This window comes from Leptodactylus fuscus, chromosome 11 (assembly GCF_031893055.1).
Source record: "Leptodactylus fuscus isolate aLepFus1 chromosome 11, aLepFus1.hap2, whole genome shotgun sequence".
Taxonomy (NCBI): domain Eukaryota; kingdom Metazoa; phylum Chordata; class Amphibia; order Anura; family Leptodactylidae; genus Leptodactylus; species Leptodactylus fuscus.
Genome location: NC_134275.1, coordinates 58,038,921 through 58,063,532, shown reverse-complemented (window position 1 = coordinate 58,063,532; position 24,612 = coordinate 58,038,921). Strand labels below are relative to the sequence as shown.

At 43.4% G+C, this 24,612-nt stretch overlaps 1 protein-coding gene across 1 annotated transcript in view; it reads right to left on the bottom strand.

Moving 5' to 3' along the window:
* CHM (CHM Rab escort protein) overlaps positions 1 to 24,612 on the bottom strand; it is a 76,746-nt gene that overhangs the window by 26,021 nt on the left and 26,113 nt on the right. Inside the window, exons 6-10 of the mRNA XM_075259262.1 lie at positions 24,178 to 24,294; positions 23,963 to 24,083; positions 22,454 to 22,676; positions 9,757 to 9,834; positions 1,214 to 1,318 (exon numbers count right to left, since the gene is read on the bottom strand). Coding sequence (XP_075115363.1) covers positions 1,214 to 1,318; positions 9,757 to 9,834; positions 22,454 to 22,676; positions 23,963 to 24,083; positions 24,178 to 24,294 — 644 coding nt within the window. The remainder of the gene's footprint in view (positions 1 to 1,213; positions 1,319 to 9,756; positions 9,835 to 22,453; positions 22,677 to 23,962; positions 24,084 to 24,177; positions 24,295 to 24,612) is intronic.

Genomic DNA, 24,612 nt, shown 5'->3' with positions numbered 1-24,612 from the left:
ATGTATCACTCCCATCATCCCTGTCCTCAGGAGCTCACAATCTATTCTACCGCTGTCACACAATGTATCACTCCCATCATCCCTGTCCTCAGGAGCTCACAATCTATTTTACCAATGTCACACAATGTATCACTCCCATCATCCCTGTCCTCAGGAGCTCACAATCTATTCTACTGCTGTCACACAATGTATCACTCCCATCATCCCTGTCCTCAGGAGCTCACAATCTATTCTACTGCTGTCACACAATGTATCACTCCCATCATCCCTGTCCTCAGGAGCTCACAGTCTATTCTACCGCTGTCATACAATGTATCACTCCCATCATCCCTGTCCTCAGGAGCTCACAATCTATTCTACCGCTGTCACACAATGTATCACTCCCATCATCCCTGTCCTCAGGAGCTCACAATCTATTCTACCGCTGTCATACAATGTATCACTCCCATCATCCCTGTCCTCAGGAGCTCACAATCTATTCTACCGCTGTCACACAATGTATCACTCCCATCATCCCTGTCCTCAGGAGCTCACAATCTATTCTACTGCTGTCACACAATGTATCACTCCCATCATCCCTGTCCTCAGGAGCTCACAGTCTATTCTACCGCTGTCATACAATGTATCACTCCCATCATCCCTGTCCTCAGGAGCTCACAATCTATTCTACCGCTGTCACACAATGTATCACTCCCATCATCTCTGCCTCAGGAGCTCACAATCTATTCTACCGCTGTCACACAATGTATCACTCCCATCATCTCTGCCTCAGGAGCTCACAATCTATTCTACCAATGTCATACAATGTATCACTCCCATCATCCCTGTCCTCAGGAGCTCACAATCTATTCTACCGCTGTCACACAATGTATTACTCCCATCATCCCTGTCCTCAGGAGCTCACAATCCATTCTTCTTGTGTTGCGTTATATATCACTCCCATCATCCTTGTCCATAGAGCTCACAATCCAATCTCCGTATCTTACAAATTCTGCTGCTGACAGATGCCCCCTCCTCTGATATATTGCACTTTCCTGCAGTGTATTGTGGGACTTGTAGTGTTTTCTGCATGTGCTTACTGTAAGTACAGCTCACTATACTACATCTACCACAATCCACTGCAACAAAGCAGACAGTGACCAGCAAGGGGCGCCGCTGAGCTCAGGTGAATAACCACATACCGTTATATACTCCTGTGTTATATCCTCCATACCTGTAGCAGACCTGTGTGCACACGCTCTCCGGCAGGTAACTGTCCTCTATGACCACATAGCGGCAGCGGATCCGTTTACCTCTGCTGTCGACAACCGCCTTACACCTAGAAAACACAACGCACAAGAGTCGGAAAGAAATCAGCGATAAAAACAAGTACATACAAGAAAAGACAAGCACATGGAGAAGATTTACTCAGCTAAACGCACCAGAATATTGACTGATCTTACGTAAAAAAAACAGTCCTATATGTCACGCACCACATTTCTTAGGTGTTGAGACCCATTTCTTGTCAAAGGGGTGTGGCTTAGTGTGGAAGGGCGGTGGCCTGCCTAAAGGGGCGTGGTTTAAAATGAAACAATGTGTATCAAACAGTTGGTGCAACAATGTATGCTCCAGTATCCGCCACGGTGATACGTTGTATGTTCTGTAAGTGCGGTTGTCTCCAGGGGGCAGTAATGGCGGACACCCTCCTTATAACATTGCCATGATTAAATCAGACAGTGCTGCGGGGGTCTTGGGGGTCTCCCATCGCTCAGCACAGTCGGGGGTCACCCGGTGGTTGCAATTCTCCTAAATGGCTGTTCCTTTAATTGGATGAAGCCCCTGCAGTCGCCCCTGACACACCTCATATGTTCAGAGCGCGGCCTCCTAACCCCGCCATTAACCCTTCCTGTCACGGTTAAGCACCGCATTGATCCACAGATAGATCATCTCCTCCTGCAGTCAGGGGGTCCGCTGCCACCATCGGGGGCCGGCATGGACACATCGCTGTCACTCCAAGTGACATTTCCATATAAATGAGCCGCTGTCATCAATCCCCCAGTGGAAGATTCCATTAATTTCCCATAAAACGTAATCTGCTAAACGTTACGTCCTCCTCCAATATTAATAAACCCGTCCCATAGAAAGATAAATTATGGGATAAACTGGGGCTGAGCACCCAAAAATGACCATAAAAAAAGGGGAAAGTTCTCAGGATTTATAAAAGGATCTTCTCTATACAGAATAATAACACAGGCATCATTATGTCACAGCAGCAATATCTTCTCTTATTAATATCTAAGGCCATATTCACACTAACATGACAAGTGGCCCTGTGACAGAGGTTTTGGTAACGGCCAACATGGGGACGATATTAGAACAAAGTCAGTTCATTGGGGCCTAACCGCACAGTCGTACATATCACGGATAGATAGGAGATAGATAGATAGATAGATAGATAGATAGATAGATAGACAGGAGATAGATAGGTAGATAGATAGATAGATAGATAGATATTAGATAGATATGGGATAGATAGATAGATAGATAGATAGATAGATAGATAGATAGATAGATATTAGATAGATAGATAGATAGATAGATATTAGATAGATAGATAGATAGATAGATAGATAGATAGATATTAGATAGATAGGAGATAGATGATAGATAGATAGATAGATAGATAGATAGATAGATAGATTATATATAGATAGGAGATAGATAAATAGAAAGATAGATATGAGATAGATATTAGATAGATAGATAGATAGATAGATAGATAGATAGATAGAAGATAGATAGATATGAGAGAGATAGATAGATAGATAGATAGATAGATAGATAGAAGATAGATGATAGATAGATAGATAGATAGATAGATAGATAGATAGATAGATAGATAGATAGATAGATAAATAGATAGATAGATAGACAGACGTCTCCAAGTGACCAGTTGTGGTAATATATGACGATATATATATGTGGTAATATATGACGATATTGCTTCTTTTCTTCTATACGTTTATTTGAAGTTCTAGATAATTCCATAGATCTTTCTATCTTTACACCTTTTGCTTTCTGACATACAGAGGCTGTGTCCCCTCATGTCAGGCCCCTGAGCTGGCGGTGACCCGTGTGCGGTGACTTCAGCCGCTCGGTGCCATGGGGTGCTGGGCCCATGAATCACGCTCAGCCCTCCATTGACCTTCCTTCAATGTGTCTAGTGCGGTGAGTGCAGCCCCATCCATCTCCCGCTCCGCCATGAGTTATAAAGGTTCTTTATGGACCTCATTATCCAAACTAATGGACTAGGGGCAGCATCCTTGAGACAGACCTGCCCGCCACCGCCACGGCCCTCGCTGCAATATTTCAGCACAAATATGTAAATTTCCTCACAATTTTCCATCTTTTTTTATTAAAGAAATATAAATTTATTGGATTTTTGCATGAGTTTGAGGGACGTATTTTGGGGGGGAGGTTGTGTCCTAAGTGGTCGCGGGCAAGAAAATTATGTACAGCGATATATTTTATATGGGAAGAAGTCTTCAAAGTTAAGGACTTGAGAAGTTTCCTTCATGTTTACTTCTAAAGCGATTATAGATGGCGTCGCTGCCTGACATTATTGCCATGGACGGGGAAAGTTCTGTAACTTTCTATCAGACTTTGTGCTTCAGATTTCTCTGCTACATTGTCACAATGTATCTGTCGATGAAGAGAACACCAAGATCATTGGGGTCCCCAATCTTTCATGATCAGCGACTTGCGGACGGATGACGGAACTAATTCACAATGGTGGTGTCACACTACTGAGGACTGGGACAACAAACAGGCCGACTCAGGCAGAGCACATGGGATCCCACTGACTATAATAAGGTCCATTGGATAGATGGATAGATATGAGGGAGATAAATAAATAGATAGATAGGAGATAGATAGATAGATAGGAGATAGATACATAGATAGGAGATAGATAGATAGATAGATAGATAGATAGATAGATAGATAGATAGATAGGAGATAGAAAGATAGATAGATAGATAGATAGATAGATAGGAGATAGAAAGATAGATAGATAGATAGATGATAGATAGATAGATAGATAGGAGATAGATAGATAGATAGATAGATAGGAGATAGATAGATAGATAGATAGATAGATAGATAGATAGATAGATAGATAGATAGGAGATAGATAGATAGATAGATAGGAGATAGATAGATAGATAGATAGATAGATAGATAGATAGGAGATAGATAGATAGATAGATAGATAGGAGATAGATAGATAGGAGATAGATAGGAGATAGATAGATAGGAGATAGATAGATAGATAGATAGATAGATAGATAGATAGATAGGAGATAGATAGATAGATAGATAGATAGATAGGAGATAGATAGATAGATATGAGATAGATAGATAGGAGATAGATAGGAGATAGATAGATAGATAGATAGGAGATAGATAGATAGATAGATAGATAGATAGATAGGAGATAGATAGATAGATAGATAGGAGATAGATAGGAGATAGATAGATAGATAGATAGATAGATAGGAGATAGATAGATAGGAGATAGATAGATAGGAGATAGATAGGAGATAGATAGATAGATAGATAGATAGATAGATAGATAGATAGGAGATAGATAGATAGATAGATAGATAGATAGATAGATAGATAGATAGATAGGAGATAGATAGATAGGAGATAGATAGGAGATAGATAGATAGATAGATAGATAGATAGATAGATAGGAGATAGATAGATAGATAGATAGATAGATAGGAGATAGATAGATAGGAGATAGATAGGAGATAGATAGATAGATAGATAGATAGATAGATAGATAGATAGATAGATAGATAGGAGATAGATAGATAGATAGATAGATAGGAGATAGATAGATAGGAGATAGATAGGAGATAGATAGATAGGAGATAGATAGATAGATAAATAGATAGATAGATATAGATAGATAGATAGATAGATAGATAGATAGATAGATAGATAGATAGATAGATAGATAGGAGATAGATAGATAGATAGATAGATAGATAGGTAGATAGATAGGAGATAGATAGATAGGAGATAGATAGATAGATAGATAGATAGATAGATAGATAGACAGTATTATTTTTATTAATTTTTTCGGTGATGACCTCCCCTCCCCCATCTCTATAGGTGATATTTGGCAGATAAATGGACGTTTTTATTCCCTGTCAATGTTTCCATGTATGTGGTAAATAACATAGGATGAATCCCTGGTGGTAATGTTGCGGCGCCTTATTATAATGTCTCTGGAGCGGAGAGAACACCAATAACCCTCATATTACATACGCCATGCTCTACTTTACATAATGCATTTACGTCTGCTGTAAAGCGCAGGTTCCCTTTAAATGGCGAATCCGTGTAATCCTGACTTGTATATGACAGTATATACTCAGCCGGGTCTGTTGGGTGTTAAGGACGATTTTCTTAACCTGCTCACACAGGTGACAATTGCGCGGTGGGGAGCCATTAACCTTCCGTTATTACGGCGAACTATAACTCAATCACCCGTCACCGTGATGGATCTCATTCAGTAAAACATTGCGGCTGATCCTAATCCTTAAGAAATAAAATGTAAATCCCTTCGTCTTATATCGAGAGCCCTGAACGCGAGAAGACAAAACACCGGAGAAAACCTAGGCTGACACCGAATGTAGAGAGTGAATGGATTAACCCCATCCTGGCTGCAGGGTGAAGAAGTTCACCGAGAACCAGAAGAGAAGAAGAACCAGAGGCGGCGTCCAAGTCAGGGAAAGCGGATACGTGGAGGAAGCGGGACGTTATATACAGGTGTGGGCCATAATTATATACAGGAGACAAGGTGCGCAAGTCCTGGCCTTAACCCCGGATGCCATGACATGCCCTGTAGAGGGCGCTCCACACAAGGCATCCCGAAATACTAAGATCCGACACATATTTGCAGGAGGAACTATCCAGATTTTCTCCATAATGTTGCAAAAAAAAATCTTATTTGCAGAAACAAGGAGATTATTAAAGTCAAGGGTTCACTTACTTTTCAATAATAGACATGACCAGTACAAGTGTGTGTGTATTATTACTTCCCCAGGAGCTTCATTATAAATGCATGCTTGCCAGTGTTGTCGGCGGGGCCAGACAGAAGTGCTTGGCGGGCCGCATGTGGCCCTCGGGCCGCAGTTTGAGGACCCCTGCACTAGATGCACCACAATTATTAAAGGGATATTCCAGGAAAATAAAGATCATCAGTGGCCCAGCAAGAGGCTGAGACCTCCTCACTACTTACCAAGCACAGCGCCATACATTGCATAGTGGCTGTGCTTGGTATTGCAGCTCAGCCCATTCACTTGAATGGGACTGAGCTGTCATCAGGCCATGTAATTGATGAACATGATATCACATGACCCGTTCCCCCATTGATCTGCAACTGATGTCCCATCCTAAGCATAGCTCATCAATTGAAATGTTTTTTTTTTTTTTTAATAATTCTGGCACATTATGAGCGATTTTGCGGTTCAAGTTATAGTAAATTTGCCAAGTTTTTCGTTTTTTTGTGGTCAATTTGATGTTTCTGAAGAAATGGAGAGGATGGCTGATTTACACAAAAAAATTGTGACTTTTCCATGCCAGAAAAATGGCGTCTGCGCCAGAATGGAAACCTATGGCAGGTAGGAACTGGCGTATAATAAATATGTCGGAACAAGGCGCGGACGTCCCAACATTTGCACAGTGTGGCAGGTGCGACACTGTGCACCCCGATATCTCCCCCCCACTCCAGGTTTCTAATATAGAGGGAATGATGAATTTGCCCCATTGTGTGCATAATAGAGAAATCCTAATGGCTCATGTGATGGGGCAAATAATAAGTGCAGGATGTGTCGCTGCCCCCGATATAATCCCCATATATGTGAGCTCCGCCACAGACACCGGGGCCTCAACCACACAATCTACAGTGTTACAGCTTAATGCATCCAGCAGGAAATGAAATTGTCTGGAATTTTATCCATTTGTCACAATGTTGCAGAAGTCACCACGTCCCCCCCACATATTACACAGAGCGGGCTGTGATTTACTCCCTGGACAGAATAATACACCTTTACAGAAGAGAGCAGCGAGGTTTGCACCTTTCCCTCCCGCTCTCTGTATCTGCCGGCTGAACATTACGGCCATAACTCAGGGACAGAACAGTCGTTCAAAGGACATGAAAGGAGCTGAAAAACATAATGTGTAAATGGCTCTATTCTGTGAACATGAAAGGCTGCGCAACGCCGACTCTGCCGACCTCATCAAAGGCGAGAGCGTGCGGTCGTCTGACTGAAAGCACGACTCTACTTACCGTACAAACAGCACATAACAGGTTAAATCTATATAAAACATGTATATCCTTTGCCTTACCTTAATCACGTCCTATACTCCAGCCACACCCAAAGCTGCATTCAAAATATTACAGTTTTGTCCCTAACCTTAGTTGAAAAGGCATTATCCTGCTTGTTCAGTGTCTGCATAGATAAAGCGTGCCTTATGTGGTGCATTCTGGGAGATGTACTGCGTAAATTAGGGGTACTGATGGGAGACCATGTGACAGTCAGACGGTACAATATTTACTATAGACTTCCATAATAAATCTGTTGGACTGAGGCACAAAAACCTCAGCCCTCCCTGATCCCGGCCCCACACTACCCACAATCGGATCAGGGCTTGAAGTACCCCGAGTGAAGTGAAGTTCTCTGGCATAGAGGGAATGATGAATTTTCCCCACTATCTTCAAAGCAGTAGCAGCAAATTACTCACCCATGAGTCATACTACATGTCTCTACTGTTCGTGCATGCTGTGTGCAGAATCTGCAGTGTATCCTATGGAAATAAAGCATCACACTGCCTGTCTGTGCGTGCCATGTGTATAATCTCAAGTTTATCCTATGGAATGCAGCATCATACTGCTGTCTCCAAACTCACACTGCCTGTGTATATCCTATGAGATGCAGCTTCACACTGCTCTCTGCTAACTTACACTGCTAGTCTGTACTATATGTGAATGCTGTGTGCAGAATCTCCAGTGTATCCTATGAAATGTAGTATTACACTACTCCCGATCATACTGCCTGTATATACACTATCTATGTTTGTTGTGTACAGAATCTCCAGTGTATCCTAGGAAATGCAGTATTACACTACTCTCTCCCAGTCATACTGCCTGTATATACTATCTGTGAGTGCCATGTGTATAATCTCAAGTTTATCCTATGGGATGCAGTATCATACTGCTGTCTGGTAACTCACACTGCCTGTGTATAGTATGTGTTGTGTGTAGAAGGTCCAGTATGTCCTATAAGATGCAGCATCAGACTGCTCTCTCCTAACTTACACTGCTTGTCTATACTATACATGAATGCTGTGTGCAGAATCTCCAGTGTATCGTATGAAAGGCAGAATTACACTACTCATGGTCATACTGCCTGTATATATTATCTGTGTGTGCTGTGTGCAGAATCTCTAGTGTATCGTATGAAATGCAGCATTACACTACTCCTGGTCATACTGCCTGTATATATTATCTGTGTGTGCTGTGTGCAGAATCTCTAGTGTATCGTATGAAATGCAGCATTACACTACTCCTGGTCATACTGCCTGTATATATTATCTGTGTGTGCTGTGTGCAGAATCTCTAGTGTATCGTATGAAATGCAGCATTACACTACTCCTGGTCATACTGCCTGTATATATTATCTGTGTATGCTGTGTGCAGAATCTCTAGTGTATCGTATGAAATGCAGAATTACACTACTTCTGGTCATACCGCCTGTATATACTATCTGTGTGTGCGGTGTACAGAATCTCCAGTGTATCCTAGTAAATGCAGTATCACACTACTCTCTCCTGACCCATACTGCCTGTATATATTAGCTGTGCATGCTGTGTGCAGAATATCCAGTTTATCATATGATACGCAATCCCGTAGCTCATACTGCCCGTCTATACAACAGAAAGCAATTACCTCATAACATATTCAAAGAAACAACATTCTATAAAGATTTAGACTTTGTAATAATTCAAAGCCGCAGCTCTGGAAGTGACTGGAGTGTAAGACACGATGACATTCAAGATAAGTATCAATGCCAAATTGAAGAAAAGTCACTCATCTCTCGTCGCCCCTATAGGATTACACCGCAAAATGAGGTTCAAAAGTTAAGCAAGTCTTCCAGCTAGCCAGGGATGGAGGGGTTAAGTCAACCTTCAGGGATAGAAAGGGCAGGGTAGTTTATGACAACAATCTACCTAGAACTCATTAAAGTCTTTTCTCTTGGAGTGACATGCATTATCAGCAAAGATTAATCTGATGAGTCTTTAGGTGAGCTCCATCTAGAAAAAAACAAAAAACCCCGCAATAACAGGAGCTTTGTGTCATCTGATGAAAATCAATTAGACTGGTAAGGCCAGAAGAAAAACTAACATCAGTCATCGCCAGCCCCCCGGCAGCTCAAATGATTTGTCTTCCAAGCCTGGATGATCAGGAGCTGTAGTAATATCACTGGGGAAAATTAATTTATTTTCTATACTGTGGGCCCGACTTCCCTCATTGTGGACGACCAATACACAGATTACTTTTAATCAAGGCTGATATGTCATTAATACCGCCGCGCTCTTTGAAGTTTTTTTTTTTTTTGCCCCTTAATCGACTGCAGCATTTTTCTTGTGCTCTTTGTCTGTAAATAAAGGAAGGTTAAAAGGAAAGGACTGAAGGACTCTTACTCTGAAGATTGGGTGTCCACCAGCAGACCCCGCAGGGAGTGATGCAGACAGTAGATCCCCCCAAACACGGCGCTCATCCTGCAAAAAACAGAGACAAAGATCTGTTAGATAGAATCCTATGGGAATCTAGTAACATGTAAGAGATCTGCTGCGGTTTATTACATCGTATCCAAGATGGCAAATAAGATACATAATATCTACAAATAACCTTATTATAGATGGGGGGGGGGGCAGCAGAATGCAATAAATCATCTGGGGTCTGAAACTGCTTCACTATTAAAACTGAACTTCAGGTTTGGAGTAAATGGTAAATGGTTTCAGTCCAGGTCAGCTCATACACTGTGGTCAGCTGTGTCATGTGATACCCAGTGTGACCACTAGTCCAGATATTGCTTTCCTGTATAGGCAAGTTGTCAGTCTGCCCCATATGAGGGGCATCATAACCTATAAAATTGCAGACATGCCCCCTGTTCACCAAGCCCAGCCATTCTTGCTTCCCTATATGTCCCTCCAGTGCGGCTGAAGTCAATAAAATCGATAACTGAAAAATGCTAAAACTATCCTGATTTACACAGCCTATCTACACAATCTGGGTGTGCTGTGTGCAGAATTTCCAGTGTATGCAATAAGATGCAGCATCACTATGCTCTCCCCTGATTCCCATTGCCCATCTATGCCATCTGTGTGTGCTGTGTGCAGAATCTACAGTGTAGCCTATGAGATGCAGCTTCAGACTGCTATCCCGTAAGTCAGACTGCCTTCCCCTAAGTCAGACTGCCCGCCTATAGTATCTATGAGTGCTCTGTGCAGATTCTCCAGAGTATTCTGAGATGTAACTTCAGACTGATCTACTCTAACTCACACTGCCTGTCTATATTACTTCTATGAGCAGTGTAAAGAAAATCCAGTACATCTATTATATGCAGCGTCACACTGCTTCCACTGTCTGTCTATATTACCTGTTTTCTGCACAGAATCTTCAGTGTATCTTATGAAATGCAGTCTGCCTTCTCTACTCATACTGCCAATCTATACTATCTGTGTGCAGAATCTCCAGTGTATTTCTATGAGACGTAGCTTCACACTGTGTGTGCTGTGTGCAGACTCTAGAGAGCTGTAGCATCACATTGCTCTCCACTGCCTATTAACCATAAGAACTGACAGGGAGTAATCTATAACAAGTAGGGTGCAGGAATATCGGTATGAGTCGAGTATGATATCAGTTCTAACACCTCCTATCTATGATATGGGTGCGTGTTCTATGCAGCATCTACAATGTATTTCTATGAGATGAAGCTTTACACTGATCTCCCATCTCTCCTGCTTGTAAGAGGTGACAGAGAGAAATTCATTACCAGCAGGAGGCAGAGGAGACAGCCTGAAGCTGTATCACATTGGATACACTATATACAAGAAAAATGATGGAATTTTTCTCTAAATGCTCATTTTATTTTTTTACAAAGAAAATTGAAAAGTTACAAAGACCCTCAATTGATCCCGGAACCTTTCCATGTGCCATAAGAAATACTTACATTGGAAGAGCCTGTGCCTGTGTTCATCCAGAACTATAATCAATACAAGCATGTCACCAGTCATGCTCATAGAAAGAGCCCAAAAACAGTTACTAAGTACCCGGCAGTGAACAGAGGGTCAGACCTGATTGTGGGGAGAGCGGCTGAGCATGTGTGTCCATCTGCACTCAGCCCAGCAGGTGGACGTACATATTGCTATACACTCCTAACACCAGGTGGTGCCATACTATGTCAAGAACTGTCAGACATTCACAACAGATACATGAAAATTGCAAATATTTTTTTTCTGATCTATACAATAATTGTATAATATTTACCGGTGGAAAACCCCTTTAAGAAAATGAACACTACAGGTGAATTAGGCAATCTGTTTGTCGATTTTGCTGACAATCCCCAAAATAATAATAATATCAAATCTTCCTGAAGGTTCATTCTATGTACAAGTCACCACAGATGATAACCCAGAATGTAAAGGATCCCAATGATTCCATATTAAAGGAATTTTATTACATAAACTCCAGTTACCCGCCTGTAGTCCTGCTCAATTCTGCCCATGTTGTGGTCGGAAAAGTGCGTGGTTAGCGATTTGTGCGAACTAGAACACGAACATTATAAAGCGGAATGTGATTTATTCTGTAGCCTGTCCGCGCTGCTTGGATGCTCCTAGCGGAACGTTGCAAGACGCTGGAGGACGCCGCGCTGACAGCACAATCGTGTAATGCTCTGCAAACGTGAGGAACATGCGATGGTTATCAGGGTGATGGGTGGGAGACTTCCAGGGAGGGTTCCTATGGGATAAATGGGGATATATAGTATTTCTGGGTCCTGTTCTGTCCATGGTACAGCCTTGACTTAGCGGCGGCGCAGGTCTGGTGCTGTTAACCCCCTAATGACAGACGGTTAAAGTGATATTCCCCCCTCTAATTAACTTGCTCCTGTCACAGCAATAAGCGGACTTCTGCTGACAGACGCTCGCAGGATGCACTCGGCTTCAACTTTGCCCTGCTGACTTCAAATCATATTACGGCGAAATTAACAGTTGTGAAAATCTCTGGCCCGACCGTCCCGTCCTGCGCAGCCTTTAAATGCCATTTCAGCTTCTATCAAAGCAAGAATCAGCACTTGTAATTTTTTAATACAGCTGCAAAACAATAGGCCCCATTAATAGCGGGGGCCCTGACAGCGCGGCTCACCGTGATTTATGAGGCTGTGTATAATTTGATTATTTTATTAATTCTGCTGATTACGGTTTCGGTTAATACGGTGAAGGTCACTCCCAGAATAAATCTTCATTACGTTTCACAGAGAAGCTAAACGCCTGCAATGAGTTGTTTGCTTTAATTAAACACTAATGTAACAGGAAAAGAAAAGAAGCTGGAGGCTCGTCGCATCTGCCGCGGTCGGGGGAGTCGCGGGGACCGCAGACAATGTGCTCAGACGCCAATCACACGCCAAATAAAGTGATAAAGTAATAAAACAGATACAATGCAGGAGAGCGACTGCCTGAAATGTGACCTGGGCGCTTCACAATCATCACCATTTTCAGGGAAATCAATATTAATAATCTTTATAATCTGCTGCAGATTACATATAAACCAGGAAACTACAACATAAACCCCTCCATAGACCAGAGCATCAGTCCGCTCACCGTACAGATCCTACCTACAGAGATATCAGCATATTATGCCCTGCTGCTAAGGCCACTTTTGCAAGAGAGTCAACAGGTCAAGAGTCAAGTGCAGCCATATTGGTGTCACCTTTGAAACCTTATTATTCTGGTGAGATTGGATGATCATATAATGCGTATTAGGGCTCTTGGCTATGCCAAGGAGGGGGAAGAAAGAAGTCTGGAGGAGGATAGAAAACTTAAAGAGCAATGGAGGTGTCTGGAGGGTACTGAGAGGAGTCTGAAAGGAGTCTGGAGGGGGCTGAAAGAAGGCTCGAGGGAAGTGAGAGGAGTCTTGGAGAATAGAAAGGAGCCTGGAATAAAAAAAAAGAGCCTGAACAGGAGAGAAGAGAAGAGTCTGGAGGGGAGAAAAGAGTCCGAAGGGGAGAGAAGAATCTACAGGGGAGAAAAGAGTCTGGACAAAGGAGAAGATTTTGGAGGGGAGAGAAGAGTCTGGAGGGGAGAGAAGAATCTGCAGGGGAGAGAAGAGTCTGCAGGGGAGAGAAGAGTCTGCAGGGGAGAGAAGAATCTGCAGGGGAAAGAAGAGTCTGCAGGGGAGAGAAGAGTCTCAGGATCATGCATTCAGGATCAGTACAGGATAAGTAGTGTAATGTATGTACACAGTGACTGTACCAGCAGAATAGTGAGCACAGCTCTGGAGTATAATACAGGATGTAACTCAGGATCAGTACAGGATAAGTAATGTAATGTATGTACACAGTGACTGTACCAGCAGAATAGTGAGTGCAGCTCTGGAGTATAATACAGGATGTAACTCAGGATCAGTACAGGATAAGTAATGTAATGTATGTACACAGTGACTGCACCAGCAGAATAGTGAGCGCAGCTCTGGAGTATAATACAGGATGTAACTCAGGATCAGTACAGGATAAGTAATGTAATGTATGTACACAGTGACTGTACCAGCAGAATAGTGAGTGCAGCTCTGGAGTATAATACAGGATGTAATTTGGAATCAGTACATTTTTGCATATACTTAGAATAGATCCACTGAAAAAGATACAAATGGATACCTATTCATTTTTTTTTTTTTTTGTTAAACATTGAATACTATACAAGCAGATTCCTTTCCGCGCGGATCAGTTTGTATCTCTTCTCAGGTAATCTATCGTCATTTCTCATTCTATGAATCCTTATCTGTCGCCTTCTATTCATCTTCCCTTGTTCGTCTGATAATTTGGAGTCTTTAGTGATCTGTTTCCTCTGGTATTGCCCCTCCATGCCGCTCTGATGTGATCCAGTATTACAGCCTGATCTGCTCTTTCTTTATTCCTCGTGATTTCCTGAAGTTCAGCACAATTGACCATCAGTAGATGACGGAGGGCAGAGTCACCCAAGTCCTGTCCTGCCACGTTGTTAATGTAATATATTGAGTCAGTGCATCGCTCGCCTTCCGGCATCTGTCTCCTCTGATCTCTCCCTGAAGCTTCCAGCACTCTTGTGTAAGATTCATCTCCAGCAAAAATCTATATCTATCTATAGAGACAGTGAAGTGTCACTCGGGCGGGCGATGGAAGGCGGGAAATGGATTGAGTCTTGGATATCAGAGCTGCAAATTCATCTAGTGAGCAATTTCATTATAAAATCCCGAGTGTTGCTGTAGAATTCTTGTAATTCGGTAATATTGGGACCTTGGAGTTTCTGGATTTTCCAGGGTTCTGAAACGCCCATATAATGAATTGAGCATGCTGGGAGTTTTAGTGTCACAACACCCAGAGTGCCAAAGGTCTGCGACCCCTAGTCTACTGCTACTTATAGTGTGGGTTACTGTGCCCCCAAAATGTGGTGTATCAAAAGACTAGATGATCAGAGGCCAAATTAAAGAACTTCTAGATGTTCATAATCCATCCTGTGAATCACTTAATAGGTTCTGTATCAGAAGTTTTCCAAACTCACTGGCCAGATTGGATATTCTCTTCAGTTCCAGCTTTCTTCAATGTCCTGATGGTTCCTGGGGCCCCATTGTGGGAGCCTCACAATGTGCTGCTGACATCACGTACGTTCGTCTTTGCAAGGAGTTGCGGCATTACTTGGGACCCCTAGAGACTCACAACCATCTGGGCCATATGAGGACATGGGGGATTCTACAAAAGGGAGAATCTTTGCCCTGACTAAAGCTTGTAATGCACTTTAGTTAAAAGTCATTTTTTTCTCACAATACGGGCCAAGTGTGCATGTGTTCTAAACAGGAAGAGAGATGGAAGCTGCAAGACTACTCGGTCCCCTCAAGACTTCTCTTTGACCTCTAAACCCCCATGTTCTATGCAGACTCCTCTGTCTGCTTGAAACTCCTATGTCCTTCTGTCTCCTCCAGACTCTTCTCCTTTGTCCAGACTCTTTTCTCCCCTCCAGACTCTTCTCTCCTGTTCAGGCTCTTTTTTTTTTCCATTCCAGGCTCATTTCTTTCCTCCAGACTCTTCTCCTTTGTCCAGGCTCTTCTCTCCCCTGCAGACTCTTCTCTCCCCTGCAGATTCTTCTCTCCCCTGCAGACTCTTCTCTCCCCTGCAGACTCTTCTCTCCCCTGCAGACTCTTCTCTCCCCTGCAGACTCTTCTCTCCCCTGCAGACTCTTCCCTCCCCTGCAGACTCTTCCCTCCCCTGCAGATTCTTCCCTCCCCTGCAGATTCTTTTCTCCCCTGCAGACTCTTCTCTCCCCTGCAGATTCATTATTATTATTATATTATTATTATTATTATTCTGCAGATGCATTACATGTACTGATCCTGAGTTACATCCTGTATTATACTCCAGAGCTGCACTCACTATTCTGCTGGTGCAGTCACTGTGTACATACATTACATTACTTATCCTGTACTGATCCTGAGTTACATCCTGTATTATACTCCAGAGCTGCGCTCACTATTCTGCTGGTGCAGTCACTGTGTACATACATTACATTACTTATCCTGTACTGATCCTGAGTTACATCCTGTATTATACTCCAGAGCTGCGCTCACTATTCTGCTGGTACAGTCACTGTGTACATACATTACGTTACTTATCCTGTACTGATCCTGAGTTACATCCTGTATTATACCCCAGAGCTGCGCTCACTATTCTGCTGGTGCAGTCAGTGTATACATACATTACATTACGTATCCTGTACTGATCCTGAGTTACATCCTGTATTATACTCCAGAGCTGCGCTCACTATTCTGCTGGTGCAGTCACTGTGTACATACATTACATTACTTATCCTGTACTGATCCTGAGTTACATCCTGTATTATACTCCAGAGCTGCGCTCACTATTCTGCTGGTGCAGTCAGTGTATACATACATTACATTACGTATCCTGTACTGATCCTGAGTTACATCCTGTATTATACTCCAGAGCTGCGCTCACTATTCTGCTGGTGCAGTCACTGTGTACATACATTACATTACTTATCCTGTACTGATCCTGAGTTACATCCTGTATTATACTCCAGAGCTGCACTCACTATTCCGCTGATACAGTCACTGTGTACATACATTACATTACTTATCCTGCACTGATCCTGTGTTACATCCTGTATTATACTCCAGAGCTGCGCTCACTATTCTGCTGGTACAGTCACTGTGTACATACATTACATTACTGATCCTGAGTTACATCCTGTATTATCTACCAGAGCAGCAATCACAATTCTGCCAGTCTTTGTAGGAAATTGTGAACAATCTTGGCTTCTTGTATTACACTAGGGATAGTTTGTACATCCTCCGATGAATGTATAAAGCTTTGTTATAATACAGATCTCCAGAACAAATTCTGTGCAGACATTGAACAAGCTGGGAATTCTGGGAGAATTCATTTCACCTTTCTCAAACTGAACCAGTGGGTGTTGCCGTGTTTTTGGGTCGGACGCCGGGCCCCTCTGATTGCACACTTTATAAGCACAGTAGAAAAATAATAATAGAATAAGATCACCCAAAGAATCTGCACCAGAATGTGCGAGGTTTGCGGCGCCTGCGACCCCCAGAGGTGATACAAGCAGAAGATACATCCCTGTAAGTACATGCAGAGCTGGTCGCGGTGTAGGCGGGTTACTGTATGATTACAATGACTTTTCCTGCAGCGCCAGCACCAAGGGCACAGGCGCTTTATTAACGATAATGCTCAATGATCTGTGAATAACCTGCAAAGAAAATGAAGATTATTGAGTTACTTTCTCTATCTATCCATCCATCACGGCAGAGCAGGCTTCACAATGATAGATCGTCCCTCCCGCTGTTATCCCTGGCGCATCCTCCAGCGAGGAAACAAACTCAGGTCTACCAGACTTGTGCCGCCCTGTAATCCGGAAGAACATAGGAACTGTACCCACCTGTCGTTATACAGACATGCCAATATGTAACAGAAGGAGATGAAGCAACCACATGGGGGCAGTCTGGAGATCCAGTGGCGTCATACTGAGCATGTCCAAATCAGGCGCACCCCCAGGTATCTCTGTCCCCCTCCGTTTTAATATACGGCTTACAGATCTAGATCTCTGCTGGCTGACAATGAATGGAAGCGCTGCTGTTACCTCCAGAGGCTGAAATATTTCTCATCTTTAAGTTTTCTACAATCGCCTCGAGATTCCCGCAGATAAACAAGTTTCCGTTCAGAGACAGCAGCAGAGATTCTGAGGATGGAAAGTTGTAGCAGCTCCTATTCCGGCCCTGCTTTATAATTCTTCATTTTGTCTATCAATATGGCGGCCACAAGATCCAAAGGTTCTCACAGCACCACGCATGGCCGCCACGTCACAAGATGAGCGCTCTCTTCCTCTTCTTGGTTTGTCTTCCTCTCTTCTCAGTCTCCTGCTTTCTCATTCTCTCTTTTAATTCTTGGTTTTTTTTTCTCTCTCTTTGACGTCTTGGTCTTTGTCTCTATTTACTCTCTAAGTCTCTCTTTCATTCTATCTCTTTTTCCTCTGGCTGTCTCTTCCTCACTTTCTTTTTCTTCTCACACTGTCTCTCTCTTACTTGCTCCCTTTTTTCTTTTCTCAGTCTGTCAATTTCTCTCTTTTTCTTCTTAGGGTGTCTCTTTCTCTTTTTGTTTTCCATCGGTCTCTTTCTCTAGCCTTCTCTCTTTTTCCTTGGTCGTGCTCTCATTTCTCTCAGTTTCTCTCCTTCCCCTCAGCCCATCTTCTTCTCCTTCTCTCTCCGTCTCTTCTCTCTCCTCCTCTGTCTGTCTCTTCCTCCTCTGTCTGTCTCTTCCTCCTCTGTCTGTCTCTTTGTTTCTTTCCTTCTCTTTAGCCTGTCTCTTTCTCTCTTCTTCCACTCCATCTGTCTCTTTCTCTCTCCTTCCCCTCGCCTGTCTCTTTCACTCTCATTCTCCTCCGTCTCTTTCTCTCTTGTTCCACTCCATCTGTCTCTTTCTCTTTCCATCCCCTCGTCCATCTCTTTCTCTCTCCATCCTCTTGCCCATCTCTTTCTCCTTCCCCTTGCCTGTCTGTCTCTTTCTCCGTCCCATTGCCTGTCTGTCTCTTTCCTTCCCCTCGCCCGTCTCTTTCTCAGACTACTGACTGACGCGGAGACCATTTTTCCTGCGATCTAATCCCATCCACCCAGGTCTGCTCCACCTGTGTCCCAGAGAGTGAGAAGCATTTCCTTCATGTCCATCTAAATGGCGCGGAGTGTAAAGGTTGCGGCGGCATTTCCGATAAAGTGACATTTGTGGTGTGGGTTTATGCAGCCTAGCCGCCGATCAGAGGAAGGATGTGACTTCCAAATGTCTTTGGATCATTCCCATAAATATGTATGCGCGCCATATATAACAGTAGCCTTGATGAGAACACGCGGAGTAACCGGCCGCCAGAATCGCTTAAGAGGTTTACATTAAAATGGAATGTGGGATGGCGGCTAGAAATCACCCGCAAAACGACACCTTATTCTGATAAGCTGCAGATAACGGCAGTGAGGGATGATGTATGGACGCCGCGCTCACCACTTTACTATACATACTAAACAATCGGCCGGAAATATTCTTCATTACCGCGTGGTGATAAAACGCTCGCAAGTGTCACATCTGCAACTTCAAAATATAATTCTGCGGTGAAATCAGAGCCGGGGGGGGATGGGTTTAATGCTGGGAGCAGCAGTCCGCCCCGCGTGCTATTTACAATTTTCACCTCCCGGTGATGGACGGATTCGACTTTTAATCAGACGGGAGATAAAACGGAGAAATAACCTGCGAGAACGAAGAGGACAGAGACGGACGCCAAGGCCTCCGCTCAATGGCCAGACAACGGCCCATAAACCGCAGCGGCCTCATGGGTGAGATCTGCATATGGCAGTCTGCTTCAATCTTCCACTGATCATCGTCGGGTGCAGCTTTGGTGGTGACTGTAGTTAGTTCAAAAGCTGCAAGACATCCCAGAAGCTACTGCAAATTTTAGATCTGTACTAAGTATGACACCACATCTGTCAGAATGCAACGTAGCAAACTACACTGCACCGTGTGAGCTCTGCTATGCTGTGAGGAGGAAGGAAAGCAAGTGTAAGGCCAAGAAGATAATAAGAAAGAGGGAGAATTCTGTGTGCAGCTCTAGGGGTGACTAGAGTTGATTTATCGCAAGATCAGTACTAAAACCAATAAATGAATGTAAACCTAACACGACCTTGTGTATACGGCAGTGTTCACATGACAGATCTTTTATATATTTATAGTAGAATCCGCAGCAGAAATCACAATTCTGCTACTGAGTTGCACAAAGATTATCCCCTATCTGAGGGACTCATTTGTATATGGCTACAGGCTGTGAATTTGGTGCAGAATCCACTATTTTTTCCCCTATTATGCAAATCTTAAAGAGATATCCTTAGGATAGGTCATCAATATATGATTGGTGGGGGTCTAACACCCAACACCAGCTGTTTAAAGTGGACGTGAGGCTCACATGTGCTGCGGTCTCTATCCTGTGCCGATGACGCCACATTCATAGGTTACACGGGACAGCTTCACCTTAGTCACATTCAAGTGAAGGGGGCTGAGCTGCAAAACCAAGCACGACCACTACGATATACACTCACCGGCCACTTTATTAGGTACACCATGCTAGTAACGGGTTGGACCCCCTTTTGCCTTCAGAACTGCCTCAATTCTTCGTGGCATAGATACAACAAGGTGCTGGAAGCATTCCTCAGAGATTTTGGTCCATATTGACATGATGGCATCACACAGTTGCCGCAGATTTGTCGGCTGCACATCCATGATGCGAATCTCCCGTTCCACCACATCCCAAAGATGCTCTATTGGATTGAGATCTGGTGACTGTGGAGGCCATTGGAGTACAGTGAACTCATTGTCATGTTCAAGAAACCAGTCTGAGATGATTCCAGCTTTATGACATGGCGCATTATCCTGCTGAAAGTAGCCATCAGATGTTGGGTACATTGTGGTCATAAAGGGATGGACATGGTCAGCAACAATACTCAGGTAGGCTTTGGCGTTGCAACGATGCTCAATTGGTACCAAGGGGCCCAAAGAGTGCCAAGAAAATATTCCCCACACCATGACACCACCACCACCAGCCTGAACCGTTGATACAAGGCAGGATGGATCCATGCTTTCATGTTGTTGACGCCAAATTCTGACCCTACCATCCGAATGTCGCAGCAGAAATCGAGACTCATCAGACCAGGCAACGTTTTTCCAATCTTCAATTGTCCAATTTCGATGAGCTTGTGCAAATTGTAGCCTCAGTTTCCTGTTCTTAGCTGAAAGGAGTGGCACCCGGTGTGGTCTTCTGCTGCTGTAGCCCATCTGCCTCAAAGTTCGACGTACTGTGCGTTCAGAGATGCTCTTCTGGCTACCTTGGTTGTAACGGGTGGCTATTTGAGTCACTCTTGCCTTTCTATCAGCTCGAACCAGTCTGGCCATTCTCCTCTGACCTCTGGCATCAACAACGCATTTCCGCCCACAGAACTGCCGCTCACTGGAGGTTTTTTCTTTTTCGGACCATTCTCTGTAAACCCTAGAGATGGTTGTGCGTGAAAATCGCAGTAGATCAGCAGTTTCTGAAATACTCAGACCAGCCCTTCTGGCACCAACAACCATGCCACGTTCAAAGGCACTCAAATCACCTTTCTTCCCCATACTGATGCTCGGTTTGAACTGCAGGAGATTGTCTTGACCATGTCTACATGCCTAAATGCACTGAGTTGCCACCATGTGATTGGCTGATTGGAAATTAAGTGTTAACGAGCAGTTGGACAGGTGTACCTAATAAAGTGGCCGGTGAGTGTATATGGCACTGTGCTTGGTATTCAGTGACAAGGTTGCAGTGCTCACCCAAATGATGTGGCCTTTATAACCAGCCGATCACATAGTATTGACCTATCCTAAGGATCGGGCATCAGTAGGCAAGTCCTAGAAAACCGCTTTAACTTTGTAGCATCACTGATCCTTACTGTATACTATGTGGGGCAGACAAACAGTGTAGAATAAACCCCAAAATCTGCGTGAGAATTCTGGTGAACATATCCTGAGTCTGCCTAAAGGGGTTACTTTTATACTTTACCATAGTTCCCAATTCTGCAAGCTTCAGAGCTGAAATCTGCCATATCCCCTTCTTGCTCAGTGTCTATGCAAAGCTTGATCGGAACTCAACAGAAATGCAGAGGAGTTGCAGTACCACATACAACCTGTGGACAAGTGTGGCGCTGGTTTGGAAGAAAGCAGATATATATTTATTAATCCTAGACAATCCCTTTAAAACAAAATCCAGATTCTGGAACTGATAGTGTGTTCTGCTCCACGTGGCGTTACCTCCGGCATGCACTTTGTCACAGATTTCTATCCAGTTTTTCTGTACCCCTGAACGGCGATTCTACTGTACTGTGTGTGCAGCGTATCTGGAGTTAACTGACCGCTTCTGATTCCCAGGACACCACACAGATACTCCAATGTTTTGGTCCGTCCACCTCAGGACGTCACCGAGAAGGAATTTCACCCCTCTGACTCGGCTGTACAGAAGACGCCGCTGTTCCCGCATTAATCTCTGACACTTCCCGTCCATCCATCAGCGGCTCACACAGACTTTCCCATGCCGGAGCAGCAGAGCGAAGGAGAAATATTTCCCATTAACCTGGAGCGGGTATTACCAGAGCACCTGCCGTTGTGCACGGTTATTACACCTGCTGACGGCGCACCGAAAATACATCTCAAACCCATCATAGAAGAGGAAACGACACTGAAGTAAAATGTACAGAAAATCCTCAGCAACTTTGTAAATATATCACTATATTTATGTTACTCCAATCACCTCCAGAGCTGCATTCACTATTCTGCTACAATGCTTCATTTACTACAATGTAGTTTACAGAATCTTCTAGATTGAACACGTTGTAGAAACCCCCCAGCTGTGAACAGTACCGAGTCTGCACATCTTACTATTACACTGCTTGTTTTAAGAGCATTGGATGCAACGGTCAGACGTGACTCTGCTGCTGCAGCTTTGGTTAGTACTAGAGTTGAGGCAGCCATAAGTTTTGCTAGTCTTTTGGACTCACCTGCAGAAACACTGAGGGATCTCTCCCAGGCCGTACATGTGAAACAGGAAAGGGGTATTGCCGTAGCGGCCGAGACAGCGCAGGAAATGTTGTGTCGCTTTCAGCCCGTCTACAGTGTTGGTGGATTTTGTCACCATTGCGATGGAGCAGAGGACGAAATGCTGGAGACTGGGAGACAAGCGCTTCGACTGGAGGAACTCCGAAAACGTGCCATCCTGGTGATCTGTAACAGGAAACAACAGCGCACCTTACTACAACCACAGAGTGATACAAACTATTATTTATATCCTTTGTACCCCTGCAAACATCACACCCCAATCATGTCACCCCAAGAATCCCACCCCAAGAATCCCACCCCAATCATCACACCCCAATCATCTCACCCCAATCGTCCCACCAAGAATGCGCATCTGGCATATTTTCTGACCTAAACATTCAGCAACGTCTACATAAATGAACAGTACACTACGTGTTTCCCCTCTGCTGGCTGGAGCTTGTAGTCCTCCCTGAGCTAATAGGTGGAGAATGGTTTCCATACACGACAGACAGTAAGGCTATATTCACACATCTGCGCTGATTCTGTCGGGCTTTTCACAGCCAAGTCAGAACTTTCAATGAAAGGTCCTGACTATGAAAATGGAGAAGTGAGGACAGCATGGTTTACGCCTTCACGGATCATAGACATAATCGCTCAGGAGTCCAGTTGTGTATATATATATATATATATATATATATATATATATGAATAAAGTGCATTGGTTGTGCCAGAAAGCTTTGATTTAGCCACCGGACCCATCTATGCCTGCCTCTCTTATCTCCTGCTCACTCCTCCCTCTCCATAGTCTTGTATAGACACAAGTAATCTCAGTAATGTGATCTTTAATTTGTCTCCAGACAGATACAGCAGAGATTTTATGAGTGAAAGTCATTTTAGAAAAAGGGAGGTTGAGCAGAGAAACAAATGGATAAGTTGGAGTATCGGGTGTATAAACTATAGGGTATTGTCCCAGAAAAGTTTTATAACAAGTCTTGATAGATAGATAGATAGATAGATAGATAGATAGATAGATAGACATGAGATAGATAGATATGTGATAGATAGATAGGAGATAGATAGATAGATAGATAGATAGATAGATAGATAGGAGATAGATAGATAGATAGATAGATAGATAGATAGATAGATAGGAGATAGATAGATAGATAAATAGATAGGTAGATAGATAGATAGATAGATAGATAAATAGATAGGCAGATAGATAGATAGATAGATAAATAGATAGATAGATAGATAGATAGATAGATAGATAAATAGATAGGCAGATAGATAGATAGATAAATAGATAGATAGATAGATAGATAGATAGATAGATAGATAGATAGATAGATAGATAGATAGATAGATAGGAGATAGATAGATAGATATGTGATAGATAGATAGATGCTTCTGGTTGTCCTGATGTCGGCTGTTACACGTGCAGACAGATAACTCTAGACAGTAGTTGCCACCTTGATATTCTTCTGGATGCTGCTCATAATCCGCACAGAAGGTCAGGAATTTCATCAGCGTCCTCTTCTCGATCATGGATAACTGTTTGCTGGAGAAGACGTCAGCGCGAGAACACGGCACCTGCCGAAGGACAGAACATTCTGCTTACTTTATCTCATTACCACAAGTCTTCCCCCCACCGGTGACCAGACTCCCACTGCCCCCAATAACCCACCTGCTCAATCCGGCCATCGTGGTAGGTGAGGATTCGGGTGACGTTCTTAAACTCTGTGTAGCGGCTGACATTGGATTTTATGAGTAGATCAATTAACAGTCCACGGGAATAGAGGAACTGTGAGGAGACAAAGCGGCGGATATGTACTACATGGCGGAATATGTCAGCGCTACATACACAGTAATCATGAAGAAAGTATGCCATGTCCAATAATCTAGAATATTCAGTAATCCCAGATAATCAGAAATGTCCTGTATGTTATACTATATATATTCCAGAGCTGCACTCTGTCTTCAAGTGAGCGCTGCTCTGAAGTATGCACATCTATAGTATGTACAGTAAGTGACAGCTGTGCAGTTTGCTATATAGAGTGTATCACACCCTGCTCAGGGTAAAGGGGTCGTGCAGGATTAGAAAATAATTTTAATTTCAGGA